General features: G+C 41.4%; 2 protein-coding genes across 5 annotated transcripts; both read right to left on the reverse strand.

Annotated features, from left to right (window-relative positions):
• Positions 1-774: 774 nt before the first annotated feature.
• On the reverse strand, positions 775-7,122 carry RWDD3 (RWD domain containing 3). Of its 4 annotated transcripts, XM_088524578.1 has the most exons (5): positions 3,372-3,513; positions 3,133-3,273; positions 1,783-2,267; positions 1,001-1,116; positions 775-911 (listed from the first exon to the last, which is right to left on the reverse strand). In XM_088524578.1, exons 3-5 carry the CDS (start codon positions 2,230-2,232, stop codon positions 797-799), a joined length of 681 nt encoding a protein of 226 aa, XP_088380704.1. In that variant the 5' UTR covers positions 2,233-2,267; positions 3,133-3,273; positions 3,372-3,513; the 3' UTR covers positions 775-796. The 4 variants fall into 4 exon arrangements, with proteins under 4 accessions (XP_088380704.1, XP_088380701.1, XP_088380702.1 ...); XM_088524575.1 differs by lacking the exons at positions 3,133-3,273; positions 3,372-3,513 and adding an exon at positions 7,029-7,122; XM_088524576.1 differs by having other exon boundaries at positions 3,133-3,513.
• Positions 7,123-12,710: 5,588 nt separating this feature from the next.
• On the reverse strand, positions 12,711-15,575 carry HCCS (holocytochrome c synthase). The gene is made up of 5 exons (XM_010228426.2): positions 15,431-15,575; positions 14,738-14,886; positions 14,281-14,400; positions 13,379-13,465; positions 12,711-13,128 (listed from the first exon to the last, which is right to left on the reverse strand). The coding sequence occupies exons 1-5, from the start codon at positions 15,569-15,571 to the stop codon at positions 12,930-12,932; spliced, it is 696 nt and encodes a 231-aa protein (XP_010226728.2). The 5' UTR covers positions 15,572-15,575; the 3' UTR covers positions 12,711-12,929.
• Between the last annotated feature and the right edge of the window lie 7,564 nt (positions 15,576-23,139).

Raw genomic sequence — 23,139 nt, forward strand, 5'->3', positions numbered from 1 at the left:
CATCTTGCTGGCATACAGACAAGAGCCCCTGCATCTTTTGAAGACCTTAGACTCTAGCGACACACAATTTCTCAACACAGACCTTTTAACTGAGAATAACTGAATATTTGGCTTTACTACCTTAGCTGTTATACAACTTTTAAATTAATTTAAATCTCCCATTTTTGAAGTGAAAATGTTAACATTACTCACCTTTTTTTTAAGGTTCCAAATGACACAAAATTTCTCTTAAAAAAAAAAAATCAACATTCAAGGATTTACAGAGTCAGACAAATAGAGAAGGAAACACTTGCAGGTGAACACTTAGGGGATATAAACCACATGCTGACTTCACATACTCAAATGTGAGTTCAATATGCTTTTTACATAAATATTCTAATAAATACTGTAAGTTTTGAAAGACAGAATTAATCATGCTTTCTAGCAGGCCACTGGAAAAAAAACTATCATGAGAGAGAATCAAAACAAAACAATGAAAACAAGTAGTGAATGAGAAAGTTTCTAATGGCAGAAAGAACTTAAGCGTAACACCACCCCACTCTTCAAGTTTTTCATGTTTGCCGTGCAAATATCACAATTAACTCCACGTTTCTTCAAAATGGTTATCAATACACCAAGTCAAAGCATCATCATTTTTAATATATAAATTGCCTTTTGCTGCCTGCAGGAGGATGGCTACTTCTGACTTTTTTCTTCTTCTTCTTCCAGAAAAACTTGGAGACATTTGCCGAATCAGTCTTTTTATTTTCTGTCAGCATCCACACTGAATGTTGCTTTGCTCAAAAAGTCCAGAGTTTCATTTTAAGAGAGAAGGCACAAATTCAACAAAAAGAGCTGTAAGTCCTGCAGCTTCAAATTCCTTTTGTAGCTCATCCATAGTTGAATAGTCTTTGACTTCAAATGTCTGAAACCTACAACATACAAGGAAAATTCACGAACATGCCTAGAATGTAATTATCAATTCAGTTACTTTTCTATCCACAACAGTACTAAATTATACCTTGCATGCTGTGGCTGTATCTTTGTTTCACACAGCACACTAATCATTTTCTCTTTGCATTTCTTTCTGCTCGAGTCCACATCTACCTTAGAAGTTTTCTGAAGAATCAAGTATTCCTAAGCATTAAAAAGAAGAAAATATTAGTATCCTTGAAGTTTAGCAAAATGCAAGACCTGTGTTAAATGAAAAGATCTATTTCAGAACCTAGTCAAACTTTGGAAGTGCCCATCCCAAACACCACATGCCTGTTTCTATCCAGTAGCTTTAAGTCACACACATTCTCAAGTGATCTAGGGAACCTGGCTTTGAAAAGCCAACATCTCCTCCTCCGACATCACCACAAAGACCTGCCTAATCCAGTGGGAGTTCACAAAAACAGAGAAGACATGGCAAGCCCTGGTGTGTGGTATGAACACCAAGGAAGGGACATTCAGCAATGAGCTAGAAACATGCCTGTTATCAATTTCTTTTTACAAACTTTTTATTTGCTGGGTATGTTCTGGAGTATTTTAGGAATACAGGAGATGGAATCTAAGCACACTGGAGTCAGGAAACATGGGAAATACAGGGAAGTTATTACTGTGGAAAGTAAAGCAACACAGGCTCACAGAAAAACTTATTTTTCTTAAACACAGAAGAAAGTTTTGGGGCCTTCCTACTCTCCTAATGATCAATCTGCTTCCAAAATTGTTATGTTAGAAGAAACACACACAAAAATATTCAGACACATAGGTTGCCAGTGGTAAATCAATAGAACTAGTCAGCATTCATTGTTCTTGCACCTTAATGTTGCTCCTGTCACCCTGGAGAAGAATCAATATTATCTTGCCCATGAACATCAGTCTTCCAGTCAGCCTTAGATCTGAAGCCCATTTTTCCACAGTTTTGACATATTTTGCCTTTGCTCTCATGTGATCTAAATGCAAGAAGAGCATCCAAATTCCATCCTCTGTGCTCGCTTCTCTTGACAAAGGTTTTTTTTCACTGCAAACTGCTGTTGATTGCCTAATGATGTATTTAAGATGCTGTTGTACCCAAAGAACCAGCTCATGTACCATGGGTTCAGAAAGGTGTTTCTTTGCTTGCTCAAGTAATTTATCTTTCACATCCATACACTGGGCCCTTGTAAGCTGGTCTGAGTTAACAGAAATATCTGGCAGAATTGATGGATAATTGACCGGTAAGTGAAATAACAGCTTTAAAAGTAAATCTGTGTCCAGCAGTTCTTTCATAGTGATTTGAATTCTAAATGTAATTCCATGCGTCTCTGAAAAATATCAAAAAATAAACATTAACATTTGCTTGAAGTTTAAACATATACACATTAGTAGGTTATGTTATATTCTTTAACACTTCAACTCACATGACTGTCATTCCATACATTTTTTTTCACAGCCAGCAGCTCAAGCTATACTTGCAAGGAATCCCGAAATGAAACACTTCCATATCATACTAGAAGGAAAGTTATTAACACATTCTAACAAACATTCACACCTTTTGGCTCTTCTGAAGTCCAGACTAGTCAGTACTAAAGGATTATCTTTTATAAACACACAAGGCAGCTCCTACAGGTGAGTATCAGCAGCAAGGATGACTGAAAATAGACTCTTCTGGAAGCACTCAGCACTGGTCTACCTTTCGTCTAAGGAAAAAAAAAACTGTGAAAGTTTTACTACCACAACGAGTGCAAGATAAAAATATGCACATAGTATTATATGAAAAGATAAGCATTCAAAGACAGTTGTACACTGAAAATGAATTTCTACTCCTTTCTTTCCGAATCCCTTATCTTCTATAACTTTCAGAGAAACACTTTTTTCCTGTATTTACATGGGATTGAGATAATTAAGATCTCTCTTTTGTGCATTTGACCCTAAATACACAAGGTTTTGATCTATTTCAGAATTATTTTCAGAGTATACAGGGTACACATAATACGTAGCCAGAAGGCAAAAAGACCCCATCCTGACAAACTGCTTAATCGGCTACACTTGATATGTACAGAATAAAATAAACAACAGTTACGTGCAATAATACCTGCATTAGAGCCCTTCTTAGTCTAAAATATGTTCCACAGAGTAAAAAATACAGAAGTTCATAAAGTGAAGAGAGGGGACAAAGACCTAACCTACTTTAGCTCCTCTGTAATAAAAAAGAGGATATCAGATAAAAGGTGATCTTCTTCAGATCTTCTCTGCTTCACCCCTTTGATGCATTCCCAACACTTCACCCCATTTCTTTAAAAACTTGCTAAAATGTCAGGTTGATTCATTCTACAAGGGCAGGAGAAGCCAGTTTTGAAAGACAGATTAGAGCAGAGCTGGGTTTCAGAGGAGTTCTTTTGAAGTGGCTTGCTTTCTTATCCCCCTACCTTATCTTACTTTCCTTTACATGACAGTCAGTCGAATTATGTCTGATTAGCATTGCTGACACTGCTAACCAGCCTCGATGCTCTTTATGATATTATATTTGAACCTTGTTAAATAAGTGAAAGAATCTAAAAGTGAATTGGACTTTAGAAAGCTTAACCAGGGGGCTGTGTCCAAATTTTCTTCCTGGTTCATATGAAGAATTCTCCAGGATAGGCCAGTGACAAAGTAAAATAAGCAAATCTTCCAAATCCAACCATCAAAGTCTAGTATTATAACAGAGGCCTCCAAACAAGTACAAGCCACTCCTGCCCTGAACAAAGAGTCAAACCCAGCACTGGAAGCAGCAGGCGGACATCCAGTGAATTAAAGGAATTTACAGCCATCCCCATGCAGAACGACCCAGTGCCAGCAGGAGGACATTAATGAAGCCTCTCCGGGGAGCTCAATGTGCAAGGCGGATCTGCCATCTCTGTCATTGCTGCCAGGCTGCAGGCCGTCGTGCTCACCTCCGCACACGGGAACATTCCCACGGGAAAAGGCTGCACGGCACCGCAGCACCCGGCGCGGCTCTGCAGGGTCTCAGCCCGCGCGTGTAGCCTCCCGCCACCCTCCTTGCAAGGCAGTGGCCTCATGCTCCTGCCCAGAACCGCTTCGTTTTAAACTACGTGGCCAATGTCTTCTTTAAAAAGCACAGTCTAAAATTGAGTTGAAGAATAATACTCTATTGCCATCTTAATTACAGTAACAGAAAACCACATTACCTTTCTGATAATCCTATCAGGGATTTTTCACTAAATTGTCATAACGGATCTGAACAACTCAGAATTGACGGATAAACCCGCAGGCCAACCCTGCCCCTTAGGCAAGAAGCTCCCACTGTAGCCACCCTACTCTTAAGCCTGCAAGAATCTCGCCTCCTTCCCCGCGACGCTGAGCTAACCCACAGCGCGAGAAGCAGCGTGGTCCCCCGTCCCAAGGTGCGTCGCCCCCAGCCATCACACTCATTTACATCCGCTTCAGACTTGTTTGGTCAATGGAGAATTGGTTCAAAATGTTCGCAGGGCTACAACAAAGTTGATTTTTAACATCACCACATTCATTTTCAACACCCACATCGCAGGCTGCTGTTAGAACAAGGAGCAAATGACCACTGCCCTGTAGAGGAGGCTCTACAGAAAATATTTCCTTTGTCTGCCCACATCGCAAGGTCTGCACTGACTGCACAGCAAAGCAGTGATTATTTCTAATAAAGAGTGGGATATTATCATTCTGTTGGCAGTTAATGTGCTAATAAGACTAAATCCAAAACATGTTAACTCATTTCCCCCCATAGCTGCATGCTTATCAGTATATTTAGCTCTAGCATACTTCAGATTTTTTTCTTATGTTCCATGTCAACCAGACAGATATCCCCCTCCTCTCCTGCCCAAAGGCGTTTAATGCAACACATGCAGTCTATTTTTAAATTCACAAAATAGCACCTACTGAAGTACAAGCATTGAATATATAAATATATATTTATTGCAAGCTTGGTAAGCAAACGAGAATACAACAGATTAACAAGTAAATTATGGTTTTCTATCTGTAATGCTAATCTTTCCAAATAGACATGTAAGAAAAGAAAGATAGGCTGTAACTATTTAAATTCATTAATACGTTGTTTCTGATAAAAGCACATTTTCTGGTTTGAATACTTCATCGATCCCGGAAAGCTGAAGTTTTTAGCACAGCAAGACTTCTGCAAAATAATTTTCTTACATTTCTGCAAACAATAAATCCCCAAAGGCCTCCTTTTTTATCCTATGGATCTACACACAAATTACTCTCAATTTATCAGAGATAATGTAGCAGTCTTATGGGAAGTTATATCTCTGTATTGTTTACCAATGACAAGCTATACAATTTAAAAAGACAAAGCAAACATAAACCAATGAATATAGCAAAATAATCTTTACATTTCCAGTGGAAAATGATGGAAGTCAACCAGGACACAAGATCCTAACAGTCTAAGAAAACACCTTTGTTTAATGGCCCTGCAAGGTCATGTCACATCAATATAAATATAATAGCCCACTCTTGTTTTGCCCACATTGAACTTCACTCTGTATTCTGGGAAAGATTCTAAGCCTTTTACATGTTGATTATTTATAAACACATTTTTTTTTTCTAAATATTATGTATGGAGAAGTATGCACATAGATTTCTCAAACAGATTTGGAGAAACAGACATGCATATGCAATGCTCAGACATGGTCGCATTTTTTTTAAATAAACATCTGTTAAGCCTGGATCCTGTATTTTTTAAGCTATGCATGAAATAACATTTTTGAGATTCTTGGGTTTTAAGAAAACAAAACTCAATAAAAGATTCCTCCTATTTTAAAAATATACCTTAAACACCAATCCAAAATATAAAATAGCAAGATGCTAGAAAAGAGAGGTGCCTCAAGCCGACTAAGGCACAAAACAACTCAATTTTCAGATTGCACTCATTAATTGGGCTCCATGCAGACACTAATATCTTCATCCCTCTGAGACTGTCCACACAGTCTCCACATCTGAGGCTCTCACACAAATGTAGCAGAGGTACCATGCCTGTCAAGGCCTGAGCAAAGCTTACTCATGCCCTGGATGGACATGCTCCACTTGCACATCCTACCTGCTAGATCTTCTTCACTCCGTGAGGTGACTGCACAGGTACCAAAACGTGGTCCCTCTCGCTGATGAACTTCACAGAATCACAGAATGGCTGAGGTTGGAAGGGACCTCTAGGGATCATCTAGTCCAACTCCCCTGCTCCAGCAGGGACACCTAGAGCACAGGGTGGCATCCAGGCGGGTTTGGAAGATCTCCAGAAAAGGAGACTACACAACCTCTCTGGGCAGCCTGTGCCAGGGCTCTGTCGCCCTCACAGGAAAGAAGTTCTTCCTCACATGGAGGTGGAACTTTCTGCATTTCAATTTGTACCCATTACCTGTCCTGTCCTGTCACGGGCCACTACCGAGAAGAGTTTAGCCCCTTTTTGTGATGATGCCACAGCTGCCAGGTGAAAAACAGTGACCGCCACAGCTGCCAGGTGAAAAACAGTGACCGCCACGGCTGGTGTAGAAAGCATAGAGTAAGAAACACGTACACTTACTACACTTTTAGCCTTTGGCTTGCGGGAGCTGACAGGTCTGAGCACAGCTCCGCTCCGCTCAGCTCTCCAGCTGCAGAGCGGCCTCCATGGCTCTGCCAGCCTGCAACCACACATACGCTGCCTAAGGTGGAGAGCTCAGGGCACAACCTGCGGCCCCAGTTATCACCCTGTCCCCAACAAAACGGCAGAAATGACCTGAAGCAGTTACAGCTGTTCCCCAGTTAATTCTTCTCCCTCTCCCGCACGGGCTTTCTCGCAGGTGGGAAACGCAACTGCTGCTCCGCTTATACATCCCTTGCCGTGACTAGCACCCTGCGCTGCTTTCCTGCGCGGAGGGCAGCACACACGAGCACCCAGAGCCGGGCAGGCCGCCAGGGAGCGAGCGAGCGGACAGACGGAGCCCGCGCGGCGCCGGGAAGACCGCCCTGAGGCTCTGCAACGCGGCAGGGCGGGGGCGTCCCGAAATGGCGGCCGGGCAGCGACGCGAAGCCGGCGCGGCGGGAGCGGCCGCCTTCACCTGAGACCGACAGCACCTCGCACTCGTCCGGCCCGCAGTAGATAGCGGCGAGCGCCGACAGCTCCTCCCGGGCCAGCGCCGACATGGCCGCGGCGGCACCCCGCGCCCACCAGAGGGAGCTCGGCCACGCCGCCCGCCTCGCCTGGCCTCCCACCCCGGCCGCAGCGGCTAATGGCGGCCGGCCGAGCGGGGCGACGGCAGCGCCGAGATGGTGGCGGGAAAAGGGCGCCCTCCGCGCCGCAGACAAAATGGCGCCGCCGAGGCGGGCCTGGCCGGCGGCTGCGCTCCCCGGAGCGGCGGCGCCCCCTGGGGCCGGTGCGGGGCCATCAGGTTCGGGCTGAGCGTGGCGACCCGCGCGGGGCTGCTGAGGAAAAGGGAAGCAGGGGGGCAGCCATCCCTGCCGCCATCTCTCCATCACCCCCTGCCCGCAGCCTCCCCCTGGTGGTACCCTGGCACCCCGGCTCTTCGAAAAACAACCCAGTTCCTCGGTTTAAAAGCTCGCATGAGGATCTCCAACCCCCAGGAAATGCTACAAATTGAACTATACCTCATAAAAAGGCATCCTTTACAGTAGAGCTGTGGGTAGCCCTTCTCCAGGCTTTCTTAAATCACACAGAATCACAGAATAGTTGAGGTTGGAAGGGACCTCTAGAGATCATCTAGTCCAATCCTCCCGCCCCAGGAGGGACACCCAGAGCACGTGGCACAGGGTGGCATCCAGGCAGGTTTTGAAGATCTCCAGAGAGGGAGACTCCACAACCTCTCTGGGCAGCCTGTGCCAGGGCTCTGTCACCCTCACAGTAACAAAGTTTTTCTTGTATGGAGATGAAACTTATCTTGTTTCAATTTGTACCCATTACCCCTCATTCTGTCGCTGGCCACCACCAAGAAGAGTTTGGCCCCATCGTCTTCACATTCTCCCCTCACATATTCATACATGTTGATAAAATCAATCTTTTCTTCTCCAGGCTCAACAGGCCCAGCTCGCTTAGTCTTTCCTCATAAAATAGATGTTTGAGTCCCTTAATGATCTTTGTTGCTCTATGCTGGACCCTCTCTAGAAGTTCCTTCTCCCTCTTGCACGAGGGAGCCCAGAACCGCACACAAATGCTTTCTAAAGGAAACCCGCAGGAAGGCACTGCTGCCCATCCTTCCTCTGGGCCGTGCGGACAAGGCCCTGGCTTTTCACACCTGCATTCGATTGGTGTAAATACATCATGAGGATACCCGAAACACCCATGTTCACGAATGTGCCACTCCTGGGGCTTTGCGGAACAGGCCTTCCTGTGGTCACCTACTGTGCCTGCCACAGCCAGGGGTGCCACTGCCTCCCGGGTTCAACCAGCTCAAAGATGGATTGTATTACCCCATATTTTCCATAGTTAACTCTGCCTTAGCTGTAGTTGTAACAAAAAAACTCAAAGAATAGGTGACAATGGACGTACATGCTTGAAGTTTCTTTATTATTATTTTTTTACCATAAAATTCCTTTAGAAAAGCAGAGGATGAGTGGTCCATTTTTTAAGGGTGATATACAATACTATTTTAAATTCCCTTATTTCTGTTGAAATCGTGAGGAATATTGCTGCTGAACTGGGGCAAATGAAGTAACCTGAACAGAAATAAGACTGGAGCTGTCGGAAGTACTGCCAGGTAGTTGCTCCTGCAGCTGTCAAGAGGCATCTTTGGAAATTAGCCTTAAAAGCACCTCATTCTATTATTGAGAACTTTCTTGCCCCTGGACTTTCTCCCTTCTCCTCACCCACTTTGCATATTCCATTTTTCATGTTTAAATAAAAAAGTCGATGTAAATGTCTTTTAAATTGACACTATCACAAGACATTGAGGTCCCTATGAATAAGTTACTGTACTCTGACATTTGGAAGTCATCAAATGAGACAGTATAATGTCAGTTTGATATTTTTCACACTGTGAAAATATCAGCTTCATGTCAAAGATCTAAATTCCATCTTAATGTAATAATGTTTTTTTGTATTCACAGACTAGTGAAAATGCTAAATATTTAAATTTGAAATGAACTTCTACGGTTACAATTTGGCCTTCATATTCCATTATTATTAAATTGGAAGTCAAGATCCGTTTTCACTCTTTCTTAATTCTTCAAACATTGTAGTGTTTGATAGAATAACATTAACTGTATTCTTTTCTCTAAATGAATGCTTTCCCATCAACACATGGCAAATAAAGTTCAAAAAATACCTTGCTCTTGAAAGTCAGCCTATATTAAAGCAGCCCTGGCACCCTATCTTAAAGAGATACAATGTTGACAATACCAGTATTTTCCACTTTTAGTAACAAAGAAAACAGAATCCAACCTTTCATGCCTAGGTAAGATTAATCTTCCCAGTATTATTTACAAATTCCTTTGCCTTTTCCTCACTGCAATTATAACTCCCATGATTTGAGTGTCACATTAACAACATTTCCTAGAAGTTTCATATAAAAGTTTGTATTTAAACGCATTTTCACCTGACCTGAGTGAGTGGTAGAGGGAGAGTAAATAGACATTTGAAAAAGATGGCAATTCGGGACATCCACCGATACACAGAATTTCTTAAAGCAATTGCTGCTAGAACCGCTGGCGTATTTAATGAAAGGGAAGAACAAAGTTGCTTAAGAAAGATAATGGTAACAGAAGAGACACTCCCTATGTTCAGCTGCTAGCTAATGTTGTGCCAGGGCAAAATGACACAGGGTGAAATAACATCCCAGGGAAGCCCAGGCCGCCCAGAAGGATGAGCTGCGAGTTGCATCGCTGTTACAGGGAATTCACAGGCATAGCTGGAGCTAGCAGAACATGAGAGGCAAGAGCAGAGCCCAGGCTGCCCGATGTGGTGCCATGGCAAGAGGCCAGGTAGCAGCTCAGGCCGGCTGGCCTCACACTCCAGGGCATACAGGCAGGCTTAGCTCCAGGCTACAGGCATGGGACCTAAAACCTGGGGCTTTACACCAGAGTCCTTTCCTCTCTGGTACATAACAGCCCCAACACAATTGCTTCTGGGCACCACGATATCCTTCAAGTATCTGTCTCCACCTGCAGACCATGAGAGCTCTTTTAACCACAGGAAACAAACACAAAAGGTGAGACAGCACCTTGACACCATAAAGAACACACTTTAGCTATCTAAATACAAGCCTGCAAAACTAAAAAGCAACCACGTTTTTATGACTGGGACTGTGCTTTTCCATCTGCATGTGCACAAATATAACTCTTATTGAGATGCCACCTTCAGTGTTTTTCTTTCAGGAAGATTGGGGCCAAGAACTCAGTATTGCTTCAAAACTCCCTTAGAGAGCCTGATCACTTTTTGAGGTTCAGGGATTTTACATGCATACATGTATCCCTCCTTTTGTCACTACAGAAAGGTGTATTACCCCTCATCTAGCCTTAACAATGATTTGGTTCTTAAAATATCATCAGAAATAAGGTTTTACAAAGTTTTACATTAGAATTAAAACCACAAAAACAAACAAAAAAGCCAACTTAGTTTTATGTTTCCTTAGTCCTACTACTTGTAGAATTAAATTATTAATCTAAAGCTTATCTTATTTATTTTCCCTTGAGTTCCTCTCTTTAAAGTTAGGTAGACTCAGCATGAAGATACTTGTAATATGCTCTTTTTCTGAGATCTGCTGGTTTGGCCAGCAACCACCAGTCTCATTCTTGTTCTCAGATTCTATCTTCGTATGTTTAGGTGAGTAGGACTAATATGTGAGTTGCTGTAATACACTAAAATCTCATGTGACACATATAAGCGCTCATAATAAAGCTAGAAATATGATCACTAAATACCAAAGTTAAGAAAAGTAGATTTATTTTTAATGATGAAGTATCACATTTAAAATAGCAGTGGCATTGAGAAGAACAGTTTTGAACCTATATAAAATGGAACATAACAGAGGACAAGAAACTCATGAAGAGGCACATGACATCTTTTATCGGATTTAGCAGTAGTCACGATTTCCATAATGCTCTCAACTTCAAGCCTCTGAAATAAGTAAGGCAAGCTATTATTTTGAAGCTTCTGAGGCACTCCTTTTCTATATCTGGTCGTGAGAAATACAGAACCAGAATGCTGGGTATCAAGTTACCCAAATGTACAGTGAAGAAAAAAATAAATAAATAACATAAACCAGTATCCCCTTCTCACTTAACCATTAGAACTGAGAGTAACAGCTCTTTTATAATCAGATATAACTCTTAATACAAGCTTACCTGCTTCTCATGTAACAGCTGCACAACTTTGATGGAGATTTTTCTTTGCCCTAAATTATTTTTGATTTAAATATATATGAAGCATGCTGAAAACAGGGTGAAAAGGTATGGTGCAAGCAGTGAGGGATGTACGCTATTTTCTGGACCTTGGGGTAAGATTTATTCCTACCAGCAGGGTAGTTGCATATGAAGTGGAAACAATTTATCTCCATTAGTACCTTGAAATATGGAAACTTCCCTGGATCATTTTTCCTAAATGGGATGAGTTACTTGACAGCAACATTGTCTTTCCCACTCCTGCCTCAAACAGCTTCCAATATCATTTGAACATAACCACTTGTATAATATTTATATATAGCTGGTTGGGAAGTCCAATGAAGAAATTCCCACTTGACAGGCTACACTGTGATACTCAAGTTATTCCTTCCAGTCCAAAGTGTTTTGTATAGGGGACTCATTGTCAAGAGTAATGTACACTGAAAGGGAGGAATCATTTAAACTTAGGGCTATGTAGCATCAGAAATTTATCAAGACATGCAAATTTAAAGCTATTAGAGTAGAAGACATAAAAATGTTAGTTTCCCTTACTAAGCACAATATTGCTCAAATTTTCACTCATATCAAAAAGTCACACAGCACCAGCATGCATTGTTCTTATAAATTGCTCAAATCAAGCTTGTACCTTGGTACTTCAGATACATTTTTAGCCAAGTTACATACACATCTGTAGTATTTACTATAATCACTATATAGAAATGTATATTACTATGTATACATATACTTTGTGCGTTTCTTCTTACATCCGAAAAACTGTAGTGTATTGGTAAAAATATGTAAATACACTGAAAATATACAATTTTCTTACAAAAAAGGAACTTTTAACACAACTATAATTATATCTAAACACCTGCTTTTAGAAATGTTGTTTTAAAAGTAAATGCAAAAGATACACTAATTTCCTGCTTCTAGCAATTAGCTCTTCTTCGGCTAAAAGATAAATTACAACTTTTGGCATAAGTATTTTCTCATTTTCAGCTTAACATGCCATTAAAAGCACTTTTATTCTAGTTCTTGAAAGAGAATAAATTAGACTTTCTTTTCTGAGGAAGCCTGCATTTGAACAGGTAAAGTGCTGATGTAAAAGCAAATATGTAGCTGTATATAGTTAATAAAATCTGAAGTTTGTAACAATCTAAAACTTTATCTTTTACTCATCATCTGAATACCTAAGCACTGGAATTATGTAAAAGCATTTATGAGATTTCCAGTTCTTACTGTTTTACAAAGTAATACCAAATTCAACTCCAGGCAGAAACAGAAATCCAATGTATTTGGTGCATTGCTGGAGTTATGAAAGAAAGAAGGCAAGTTTATTGTCACACACACACAAAAAAAGTGGAAAAATAAAAGAGATTTTACAGTTCTTAAGAAAATTAAAATTGATGTTTTTGCTACTCTAACTTTATTTCTTCAATTCAAAAAGCCACAAAGCATTGCTGCATTCAACAGTGCAATTGCCCATCCTCCCTTCTCACCCCCAAAGAACAGTGGTGATAACGCAGATAATCACAGTTGCAGGGAACTTCGGTTTAAAGTTCCGGTGTCCATGAATCCTCAGTTCATGAGGAAATGTTTTACTTTTTGACTACACACCACAGGGGTAGTTATGAAGTCCACCGCCACCAAGCTACCTTCATTCGGTCCCAAACAGCCGAGAGAGAATCGAACGCGGGGCGAACATCCAGGATAGTGAACTGGTAGTTCTTATCAACCTCTCCGCCATCGTAATAATCAATAACGTAGCGCACCTCCTTTCCACAGCGGTCAACAATCCAATCATGCCTGTCAAAAGGAAGCTCGTACCTGAAAGGACAGATAGGCATTAAGTAAGGTCCCTGTGTGCTATTATAAATCTGTGAGAGGAAGCAGCACTAAGAAACTTCTAAGATGCATTTAACCAGATGCTATTGTAAGATTACATCCACTATTTCCACTCTCCGAAAATTAGAGCTTGCAATTCCATTTCTAAAACATCTTAAAATTACATCTACACTACACTTTCAGACCCATGCCTTCCTCCCCCTCCTCCTCGCTCGAAGTCCTGCCCACATACCCCATCCAGGAGCGTATTCTGGCTCTTGGTGAGTACTCCTTGGCTTTGCCTCCAAATCGCATCAGTGTTGGGCCACATGGGCATTCCCTAAACACACAATTAAAAAAGAGGAGAAAATATTTTTATCTTCCAAAACAAAGGTTTGTTCTACTATTTAAAACCCTAACTAAACTAATCAGGAACTAAATCGGAGAATAGCAATAGTAAAACACACACACACACACACATATATATATAGGTATATAAATTACAAGTTACTTTAAAAGGTTTCGAAGTTCCAGTTTCTGACAACACTTACTGCTAGTAAAGTGCCTTTGATATGTTCTACACCACTGTTCTACTATCAGCAGAGCAGATCTCAGAAAATCTAACTTGACAGTTTAATGGATTAAAAAACAGAAAAAAAGCTTTAAGAACAGAAAAGCCTCATTTGAGCTATTCTGCAACAAAGGTCATGGAATTTCACATAATTATTTCTACATATATACAGTGCATTTAATTAGTCTCTCTCTTCTAGGAGCATAGACTATGCTCACCTAAAAATGATGAAGAGTTTGCCCTTTGTCAGTCACTTTTAATCTGTGTAGGTTTACATCTTATATCAGGTTTGCAACATAACAATTTTAATTAAATCATTCTCAAATAAATACAGTAAGAAGTCAGCTTCTCCAAACCCACGTTGTGTTCACCATCAGTAACAGTTATTCAGCTCTAGTCCACTTCCTCTGGACAATACTTCTTCCTCCGTATTAATCAAAATGCATAATGCTACAAGAAACTTAACTTCGTGGCGTGTAGGCACCGTCATACTTCAGGAAAAATAAAGCAACGTTGTACTTTCAAATTATTATAGAAGTAAAAGCTAAAACAAAGGACTGGCTATTTATTTCATATGTACTTACACAGCATGAAGAGCTTCCCACTTCAAAATTTCCTTCCAAGCTTGCTCATTATTCTGATTGTGAATCTTAATGATGTTGGTCATGTCTTCACTCGTTATGTCATCATCTTTCCACCTCCACCTGGCAAATAGCAGTATGAGGACAATTCACAAGTGCAACTGCATAACTACCTCAACCTCCCTCAATTTATCTGCTGAGTTTTTGAATTGAGGGATTTAAGGGCTTGCATAAAGCAAGACATTTCCTTTCACAGGGGACAAGAATCAGATAAGATAATACGATCTTATTCTTTATTTGAAAATTGTTTTGTAACCAGTATTTTTTTAACTCAAAATTAACCACTTACTATTTGGAATCCACTACTCTTTAGGTAATACCAACAAATAATGGCTAATGATATATTACTTCATAAACTTTAGGCTAACATAAATTCCATCAGATAATTCAGTTTATTTACCCCTTTTTTAGCATAGCATTCCAAAACATTTGCTCTGAAGGATAGACCCATTTCTTGTCAGAATGTGCTCTAGGAATGGAAGATTCTTCTCTAACAGTTGACAGTGGAAATGGCTGACCTGGCGATGGCAGTTGATTAGGAGGTGGCATCTAGAAAATAGGGACAATCATCCGAATAGCAAAATTATCCATGTGGTAGGAAAATTTGTATATGTTACAGAGTTTGACAAATTTGTGAAAAGAAGACTGAAAGAAGCCTTTTTGCTAAACTTCAGTTTTCAAGTCAGCAGTGCACTTTGTAAAGCAGAGGAAGCCCTGGAGAAACCTGCTTTGGAACTTACACATTACAGAGTATCTAGAAACCATTGATATAATAAAAACATCCATGCACATAACGCTTAGAAATAACCAGCAAAAGATATTTATGAAGTGGCAAACCATTTCTTATCAAAGACTGAACTTTGAAGAAAGTGTTGGGTAAGATCTAACATGTTTTATACATGTACTTCCATACTATATTAAAAAAAAAAATCAGGAAAATCAGAGTTAGAAAGAAAAAATAACAATAACAACATAAATTGCCAGAGTTTCCACCTCAGGCAGGGAGTTGCTAACTACAGTTGCATTATTTACGCTGTGGTAATATTTCAGGAGAGGAAATGTGAAGAAGCTGTCTGAACGAAGTGAAAGTTACCATGTTGCTAGGATCTATGTCATCTTCCACTTGAGATGCCCTAGACTTCATCGGACACGCAACATATTCATATGCTCTTTCTTGATGTGCAGGAACATTGGCTTCATTCTCAGCACTATGATCAGGAGTCTTCATGTGCATTGGACAGCCTATAATGCAGGAAAAAGTAGTACATGTGCCACTGCAAAATGAAGTCTATGAGATGTGACAGAAATCAGGGAAACAAGAATTCACTTAATGCTAATATCGTCTGATCTGGGCAAGAGCTTCAAGCTTTCACAATCCTTTTTTTTTCTGCGTATTTTAGAACCAACACCATAGTTACATCTGTGTTTCTTACGCAGTACTTGAACGTTCATTCCCAGCTCCATGCTGTCCCACACCCCGGGTGTTTGTAGCTAAGATCTCCACAGTAGCGTAAACTCAACACGTGTTAATGCTACAAGAGCCACTGCTGCTCCCCCAAGCTGGCCACCTGCCCCCAGTGACCATCCTTGTGAGGCCTCAGCACCACCGCGTGTCCCGGGCCATGGGAAGGAGCTGCAGGGCCTCGATAAACGTGTCAGTCTGCACCTGCTCCCTGCACAGCCCAAACTCCTCTTTGTGCACGGCCTGGGCGGAGGGGAAAACCCACGTTATTTATTAGAACGCGGCTTCACGAGTCAGTACCGTTTGCTTTCCGCGCGTGCACGGGACACCCTGCGGGCGGCGACGCACCGGGGCCCTGCGGGGACGCCTGCGGTGGCTGCGCGGCGGCGGCCGGGGAGGACGCGGAGAGGCCCATCGCTCCGCTCGCCGCGTCGCTGCCGCTCCGGTTCCTGAGGAGAAAGCAGACGGTGTAAAGCGCGGCCTCAGCGGCCGCTTATCCCCGCGGGGGCTGCACTGCTCCAGCGCGGGCTACTTCCACGAGGCCCCGCAGCACCCGGAGGCGGCGAACTAGACAGGCCACAACCGCAGCCGCTCGCAGCTCCCGCCGGCATCGCGCGCCGCAGTCCCCGCGGCCGCCACAACGCGCCTCACGTGACCGTTAAAATAACCGTCGGCCCCGGCCCGCGGGCAAGGTCAGGTTGTCCCGCCCCCACCGCCGCAGCCCAGCGCGGGAGGCGCGTGCCCGGCCCGCCCCGCCGCGGCGCCCGCCGCTCACCTCGGCCCGATGCCGCTGCCCTCTCCGCGGCGCCGCCGGGCCCGGCCGCAGCCACGCGCCTCGCGAGAGCGCCGCCCGCCCCCGCCCCGCCCCGCCCCGCTGCGCGCCTGCGCCGCGAGCGCCACTGAGGCGGCGCGGAGGGAGCGGCCGCGAGAGCGGGTACCCCACGGGCCGCGTCCCGGCGCCCGCAGCCGCGGAGCTGCAGGCGATCCCTCGGCGTCGTCCGGCTTCGCTTTCGGGGCCGAAGACACCCTTACACGTAACCTCACATCACTACCCCTGTGTTAGCCCGAGAGCTGCGCTTCGGAGCAAGCCCGGAATACACTGCCACCGGGAGCCCCTTATCTAAGACGCCTGCAGCTCTCCCCTGTGACGAACAAGAGTTAAAAAGTCAGCAAAAGACTCTAACACGGAGTTACCGCACTAGTGCAAACACAGAACAAAATGCGCAACAAGAGAAGACACAAAACATAAATAAAAACAGAGAGATAAAATGAATAGCAACTTTCCACTAAAATATGAAGGAGAGGAAGTGGATATCTGGAACACTTTTTATGCCCCCTGTGCTGGCGACGTGTCTCTCACGCTTGCGAGACGCGTTGGGTGCCGGGTAGGAAGGGCCGGCTGAAAGGCCTTGTTGGCAGCCGCTCAGTCCTTCCTGTGTGCCCTTGAGCGCTGCCCAGGGCGGTATGGGAGCTGCCCACCAAGCCCGGGCCTGGGAACGGGCCTGTGTAGCCCTGACCCCCAGTGACACGGCCAGGCTTGCCCAGACAGTCGTTTCCACACAGATCTGCTCTTAACAAGCGGTTTTCTATATCAGAATGGTAAAGTTGGCACACAAATGATATCATTTACAAATGAAACTAACCCCCTCTGAAATGTGAGAGAGGAAAAAAAAGTGAAATTGGGGGAGTGCTTTGAGTTTTCTTCTGGTAGTTTAATAGTAAGTTCAAACACGAGCGGTTCCTGCTGCACCATGCACTGGTTCTCTGCACATACAGAGCCGAGGAATGGCCCTGCTAGGGAACGGCCCCTCTTGGTGTTCAGTAAAGGGCCGTGTAACCCACCGTATGCACAACACACCAGCGAGAGCAGCTCTCTGCGCCGGGCCCTGCAACCATGGGGCCAGCCTCGGTCCGGAGCACGGGTAGTATCATTGCAATCAAGTGTGATATCATTATCCTAGCAAATACAAAATGATTTTTTCCTCAATACCCACCCTAAATTTTAGATTAAGTCACATTTGTGGCCCTAAGCATCCTAGGCAGAATTTCAGTCTTTAAAACTCCTGTCACTTGAAAAGGTCTTGCTCAGGCCTCGTGCTCCTTCCTCGCCTTTTTAAAACAAAAAAGGTTCAGCACACAGTTTCAAGACACCATATGAGCCAAGTGTCTGGGAACTCACTCCAAAGTAAGTTCATTTTTCACAATACATTTATTGTAAGTACATAAACTATTCCCATCTTAAGGAGGAAAAAAAAAAATCACAGAATAAGAAACTGTGTTCTTTTCTTTTATTAGGAAGTACCAATACCTTGCATACAACATGCAATTTATTGCTTATTGACATTATTGACATTATTGCATATATCAAAAAAAAAACAGGCAATGTAACTTTATGCAAGCTGCTAAATTGTTCAAACAAAACACAGAAATGCTCTATCAGCAATGAAATGCAAACAAATCATTTCAAAAATAATAAAACATAGGCTGATACCCATATTTCATCATTCACCCTACTACAACTGATTACTTTTATAACCAATCTGCAGAATTATTATATTGCATTTTTAACTTCTTGTGTGATGGTAAGGATTGTTAGAACACTCAAGCCACATTACTGCCTGAATTTAGTAATGTGACACTGATGTTTTGCAACAATATTAGAGTTTTAGTTTTGCTGCAAACCAGATTGTCATGATTTTCCAGAAGGCAGTAGAGAAGAATTTACAATTTTCATCCTCATTCTGCACATAAGCTAGTTTTACAACATTTTCCAGGTTTGGTTTTAGACAGAAGATTATATAAGCATTTTTACAATTTCATGAACCATTATTTTTATCTAAAATGTAAATCATTTTTTCCAACCTGGTAATATGGCTTTCTATCAGGTTACATGTTGTATGCACTAAACTATTCTACACACATATATATATAGATAGATAGTAAAGAAATGTATCTACATATATATGTAAATATATATATATGTGTAGATATTAAAAGAAAACTGTGTTATATGCATACTAGAAACAAATTCAGGATACCTGGGTGTGTGCACACTAAGCATGCAAATTATACACCGGAGCTCAGGATTAGCCCTTTTCTTCCTTTCCCCCTACTACACAATGGATTCGTCTGGTGAAATTGGAATACATCTGAAATAAAAACAGTATATTATGCATTGCATTCAAAAATGTTGCATTCTTAATTAGAGCTTAGTATTAATATTTAAATGTTGTTTTCAAATCTAGGAAATTTTTAAAAATACCAAGATTTAAAATCTTAGAAGACAATTCACATGCAACATCTTCCTTGTGGGTACAAATTCTCAAATACATTAATATTTATAAGCTCATAAAACCATACCCAATCTACAAGACATTTTTTGACATCCCACAGACATTAAAAATATAGATCCACTACAGAGTATGTTTTTTTTTATTTTAAATTTCAATGACCAGGAAGGTATAAATAGCACACAGTCTTTATTACTGATACCAAAACATGCTGAACTCTTCTTAATTCACTCTCTTAAAGACATTTCTTTACACTACAATGAGATTAAAAACATCTTGTGCATAATGACCAGATATCCTCCGAGTTCAAGACACCACACAATGAAAATGATCTCAGATCTTTTGACAAAAAAGTCTTATACCAAAACCACATTTTGTTCTTCATAGCTACCTTCCATTCTTTACTCAGCTATAAAGTGCTTGGTTATTATAAATGGAGCAAGAATTTCAGAGTAAGGAGGTAGCTAGTAGAGATTTGCAATGGATAATAAACCTGATCATGTATTACCACCTAAAAGTACTTAATCACAGAGCTCTCAACAGCGCATCACTCATCTTCTCTCCTTGCAAGTTCCTTTCAGAAAACACTAAGACCTTCAACTGTCCCACAAAAAAGATTTTACCGAGGGTTGGATGATCGTTGAAGTCCATATATATTTTGATTTGCCTGGTGCCAGGATCTGAGCAATGAAGAGCTGTTTTCTTCCCAGCTGTCAGATATATTCCATGGAGTGACAGGCTTCACCAGAATAAATCCCTCCTTGTGAAGTCCCTTGAAACAGTTAATGAAATTGTAGGGCTGGCTTTTAAAAGTATGGAATGGGCATCCATACATCTCTCCCTATTTTTTTTTTTTTGTTCCCTTTTCATATGAAAATTCTAGCTCCTTCCTGTTTATTTTACTGATGCCTTCCTCCAGGAGCAAAAACTGCAACATATCCTAAGTTGAAGCAATTTTCAAGCAGCTCTTCATTGTTAGTCTTAGCTTTCCTCCGAATGGCTCAGCAAGGGCGTCACAGAACAACTTCACCAACTTCTCTCCTAATAGTCTTTCACGGAAACCTTGTGTTTACAGGTACTGATGCACACGCAAGTCCGTGACAAAGTCCCCTTCACACAGCAATTAACAACTAATAACTCATTTTATGCAGCTTAGAGATTTTCAAAAGAAGCAAATTTCACTTGCCAGTGGGCAAAGAGATATAGAAATGTCTAATACTTTCTGCTACTTATTATTCTACTGTTGTCCCAACCACAAGAGGAAGAAATCTGTCTTCCTACAGCATGTGTCAAGTCTCCTCCCGCTCTGCTCTGCTTGCGGACATTTGCTCACTTGTGTAAGCTTTTTCTCTTGGGTTAACATGAATTCTGTAGAATTATGAGCAATCCTTTCCTCTCATTTTGAATATAAAGATAGAAGCAATTCTCTTTAAAGCACTGTAATTTTTAATAAAATTAATGCAAAGTTTGGAATCATTGAGAATATATAAAGTCAGCTTGTCTCATTTTCATTCTCATGGGATGTTTTTCGAAAATCAATAGTTGCTTTTTTTTTTTTTTTAAGCCACTAAGCTAAGAAAGTACCAAGCTCACTCAAAATAAAATGCTTTTATAGAGGTAGAGTAGGCTTCAGCTATGGAATTCTTATCACTTCGGTATGGATACAGATACCCATTGAGTATCTCTATAGCATGAGGTTTTCAACTTCACTGAAATCCATTTTAACACTCATCTAGCCAATGAGTATTTTGAAGTATATTTCCTCTCTCAAAAATACTGCATTTACAAATCAATTATGAAAGCAAAACCTGACCTACCACTTCCCACAGTAGCTCTGAAACTGATATTTATTAATTTTTTCATTAAAAGGTAAGCCATACAGAAAGAAATCTTATGTTCCAACACAAAGCCATACTGGTGCAAATGGACACTGCCGTCATCACTGCGCTGATTTAATGTCACCTGGTATTGGAGAACATACAAGAAAAACAAGATATTTAAGCATTTTAAAAGATCAACTCCTTCTACTTGATATGCCCATGCCAAGGGAACCTCATGACGCACCAGGGTTCTGCTTTCCACTTGAGAATGCAATTGGTAAAAAGGGAGGGTTTGGACACCCCCAAAAGACAGCCCTACTACAGTGACCACTAATCAGGTTTTTACTCTTCTGCATGAAAAAGAAAGAAGCAAAGAGACAGGCTTGCAATACAAAATTTATAAATATTCCAACACAGTTTTTAAATGAATAAAGTGCTATTGAAAAATGGGTGCCAAAGCCACCTAATTTGCTATTCTCTAGGCCTTTAATGGCAGGCCAAAAGTGCTCTAGACTCATGTGCTCATTACATCATAACTTGGCAGACCATTTATTACCCTCATTGCCCAATTCAGCAGTATTAGTTTTTTTTCTAAACAAGTTGTCTTCTGACATATAGTAGATACACCACGATATAACTGCAATTATTAAAATATCAAATTAGAAAATGAAAACTTACATTTTTTGTATAGCAATCAAACATATTGCTAATTCTAAAATACTTATTCCACTTTCATTTTGGATTGTTGCCCACTTTGCACTATGTAGCTCTCTTTCCAACCTAGTTTTAATGTAATTTTGTTATCATTTGACTTCTTCCTTTCCTACTATACTTAAATCTATCCGATCTGAGGAAAACATTATTTTAATGAATGTTCTTCACTGAAAAGAAACAAACAAACATCTTTTAAGCTACTGAAATTTAGATTTAGAATAGTATTAAAGATTAATAATAAGAAGGGAGGAATTCACAAGAGCATCCACAAATTGTCCTCTTAAGATTTGCTTCAAATTATTAATATTCATCCTATTTCTTGAATAAATAGATGGGCTTCTACTTTCAAGTGTAATCTCCAAAATGTCTGAATTTACTAACTTCGAAATTGATTTGAGATTGCAACATGCTACTAAAAATAATGCCCTGATCTAGTGACTAAAACAGCACGTGACATATTTCATTTACACCTTTAAATCGTGAAGTAATACACAGCACCTTTGTATGTAGGCCTGTCTCCGTGCTAGGTGCACCAAACTCACTACCTTAAAGGACACCAGGTTTGGCAAATTAGTGTAAAGCAGAGCCCCTTTCTTTCAGCAAAGCAGCCCACAAAAGTAATTCTGCACAGATACGGAGTTTTCAGCACTCAGATAAGGTACAGGATTCACTCAAAAAATAAAATTAACTAATGACAACAAAAAAATCCCCATACAGCTAAACAAAATAATTGCTCAGTTTACCAAGGCCTAAACAAGGTGCACTGGAAGCATTAATAAGCACAGCATGAAAAGCATTAACAATCCTTGCCATATCCTCTAAGGAGGCTGGATTGGGGGAAAAAAATGCCTGCCAGTGAACACTGAAGGTACAAATGATTGTTACGCTAACCCTCCAACCAGCTCTATGAGATTATCTTGCAGGGGGACCGGAGGTGGCCCCAGGTGCCCTGGCTGGGAGGCCCTGCAGCCCGTGGGGCCTCTCCTCACCCGCCTGGCTCTGGCCACAGGGCAGCTCCAGCACAGCCCGGCGCTCCGCGGGCATCAGAGCTGCTGGCACACGGCCTCCTTCCAGGGAACAGGGCAGAAGAAAACAAAATATCCTACACAGAGGGCAAAAAGTTTCTCTTTTTGTTTAAAAATAAGCTGTTAAAACAATCTGCTACAAAAAATTAGTATATATGTTTAAACAGTCAGTGAAAATGCATACTTAAGCACACATCTAGAAGTATAACCTAAGTAATGTTTAAGACGAACAAAAAAAACAAACCCAGAAGCTGATCAGTCCCAAATCAGGTATGTTTTAAAACAAGCAAAACAAAACCAAGCTATGAATACAAATACGGCTCTCAATCATATATATATATATACACATATATATGTATATATATCCTCAAATTGTATTAGAATTTAGATCCTAGACTATTCCTCTATTCCTTGAGGCTAAGACTTCTCTCTGACACTGTCCAAATCTTTAAGTGTGCGGTACCTACTGACAAATATGTGGTTCTGAAAAT

Source organism: Tinamus guttatus, unplaced genomic scaffold, assembly GCF_059628265.1.
Source record: "Tinamus guttatus ecotype Peru unplaced genomic scaffold, ASM5962826v1 Tinamus_guttatus_pri_ptg000211l, whole genome shotgun sequence".
NCBI lineage: Eukaryota > Metazoa > Chordata > Aves > Tinamiformes > Tinamidae > Tinamus > Tinamus guttatus.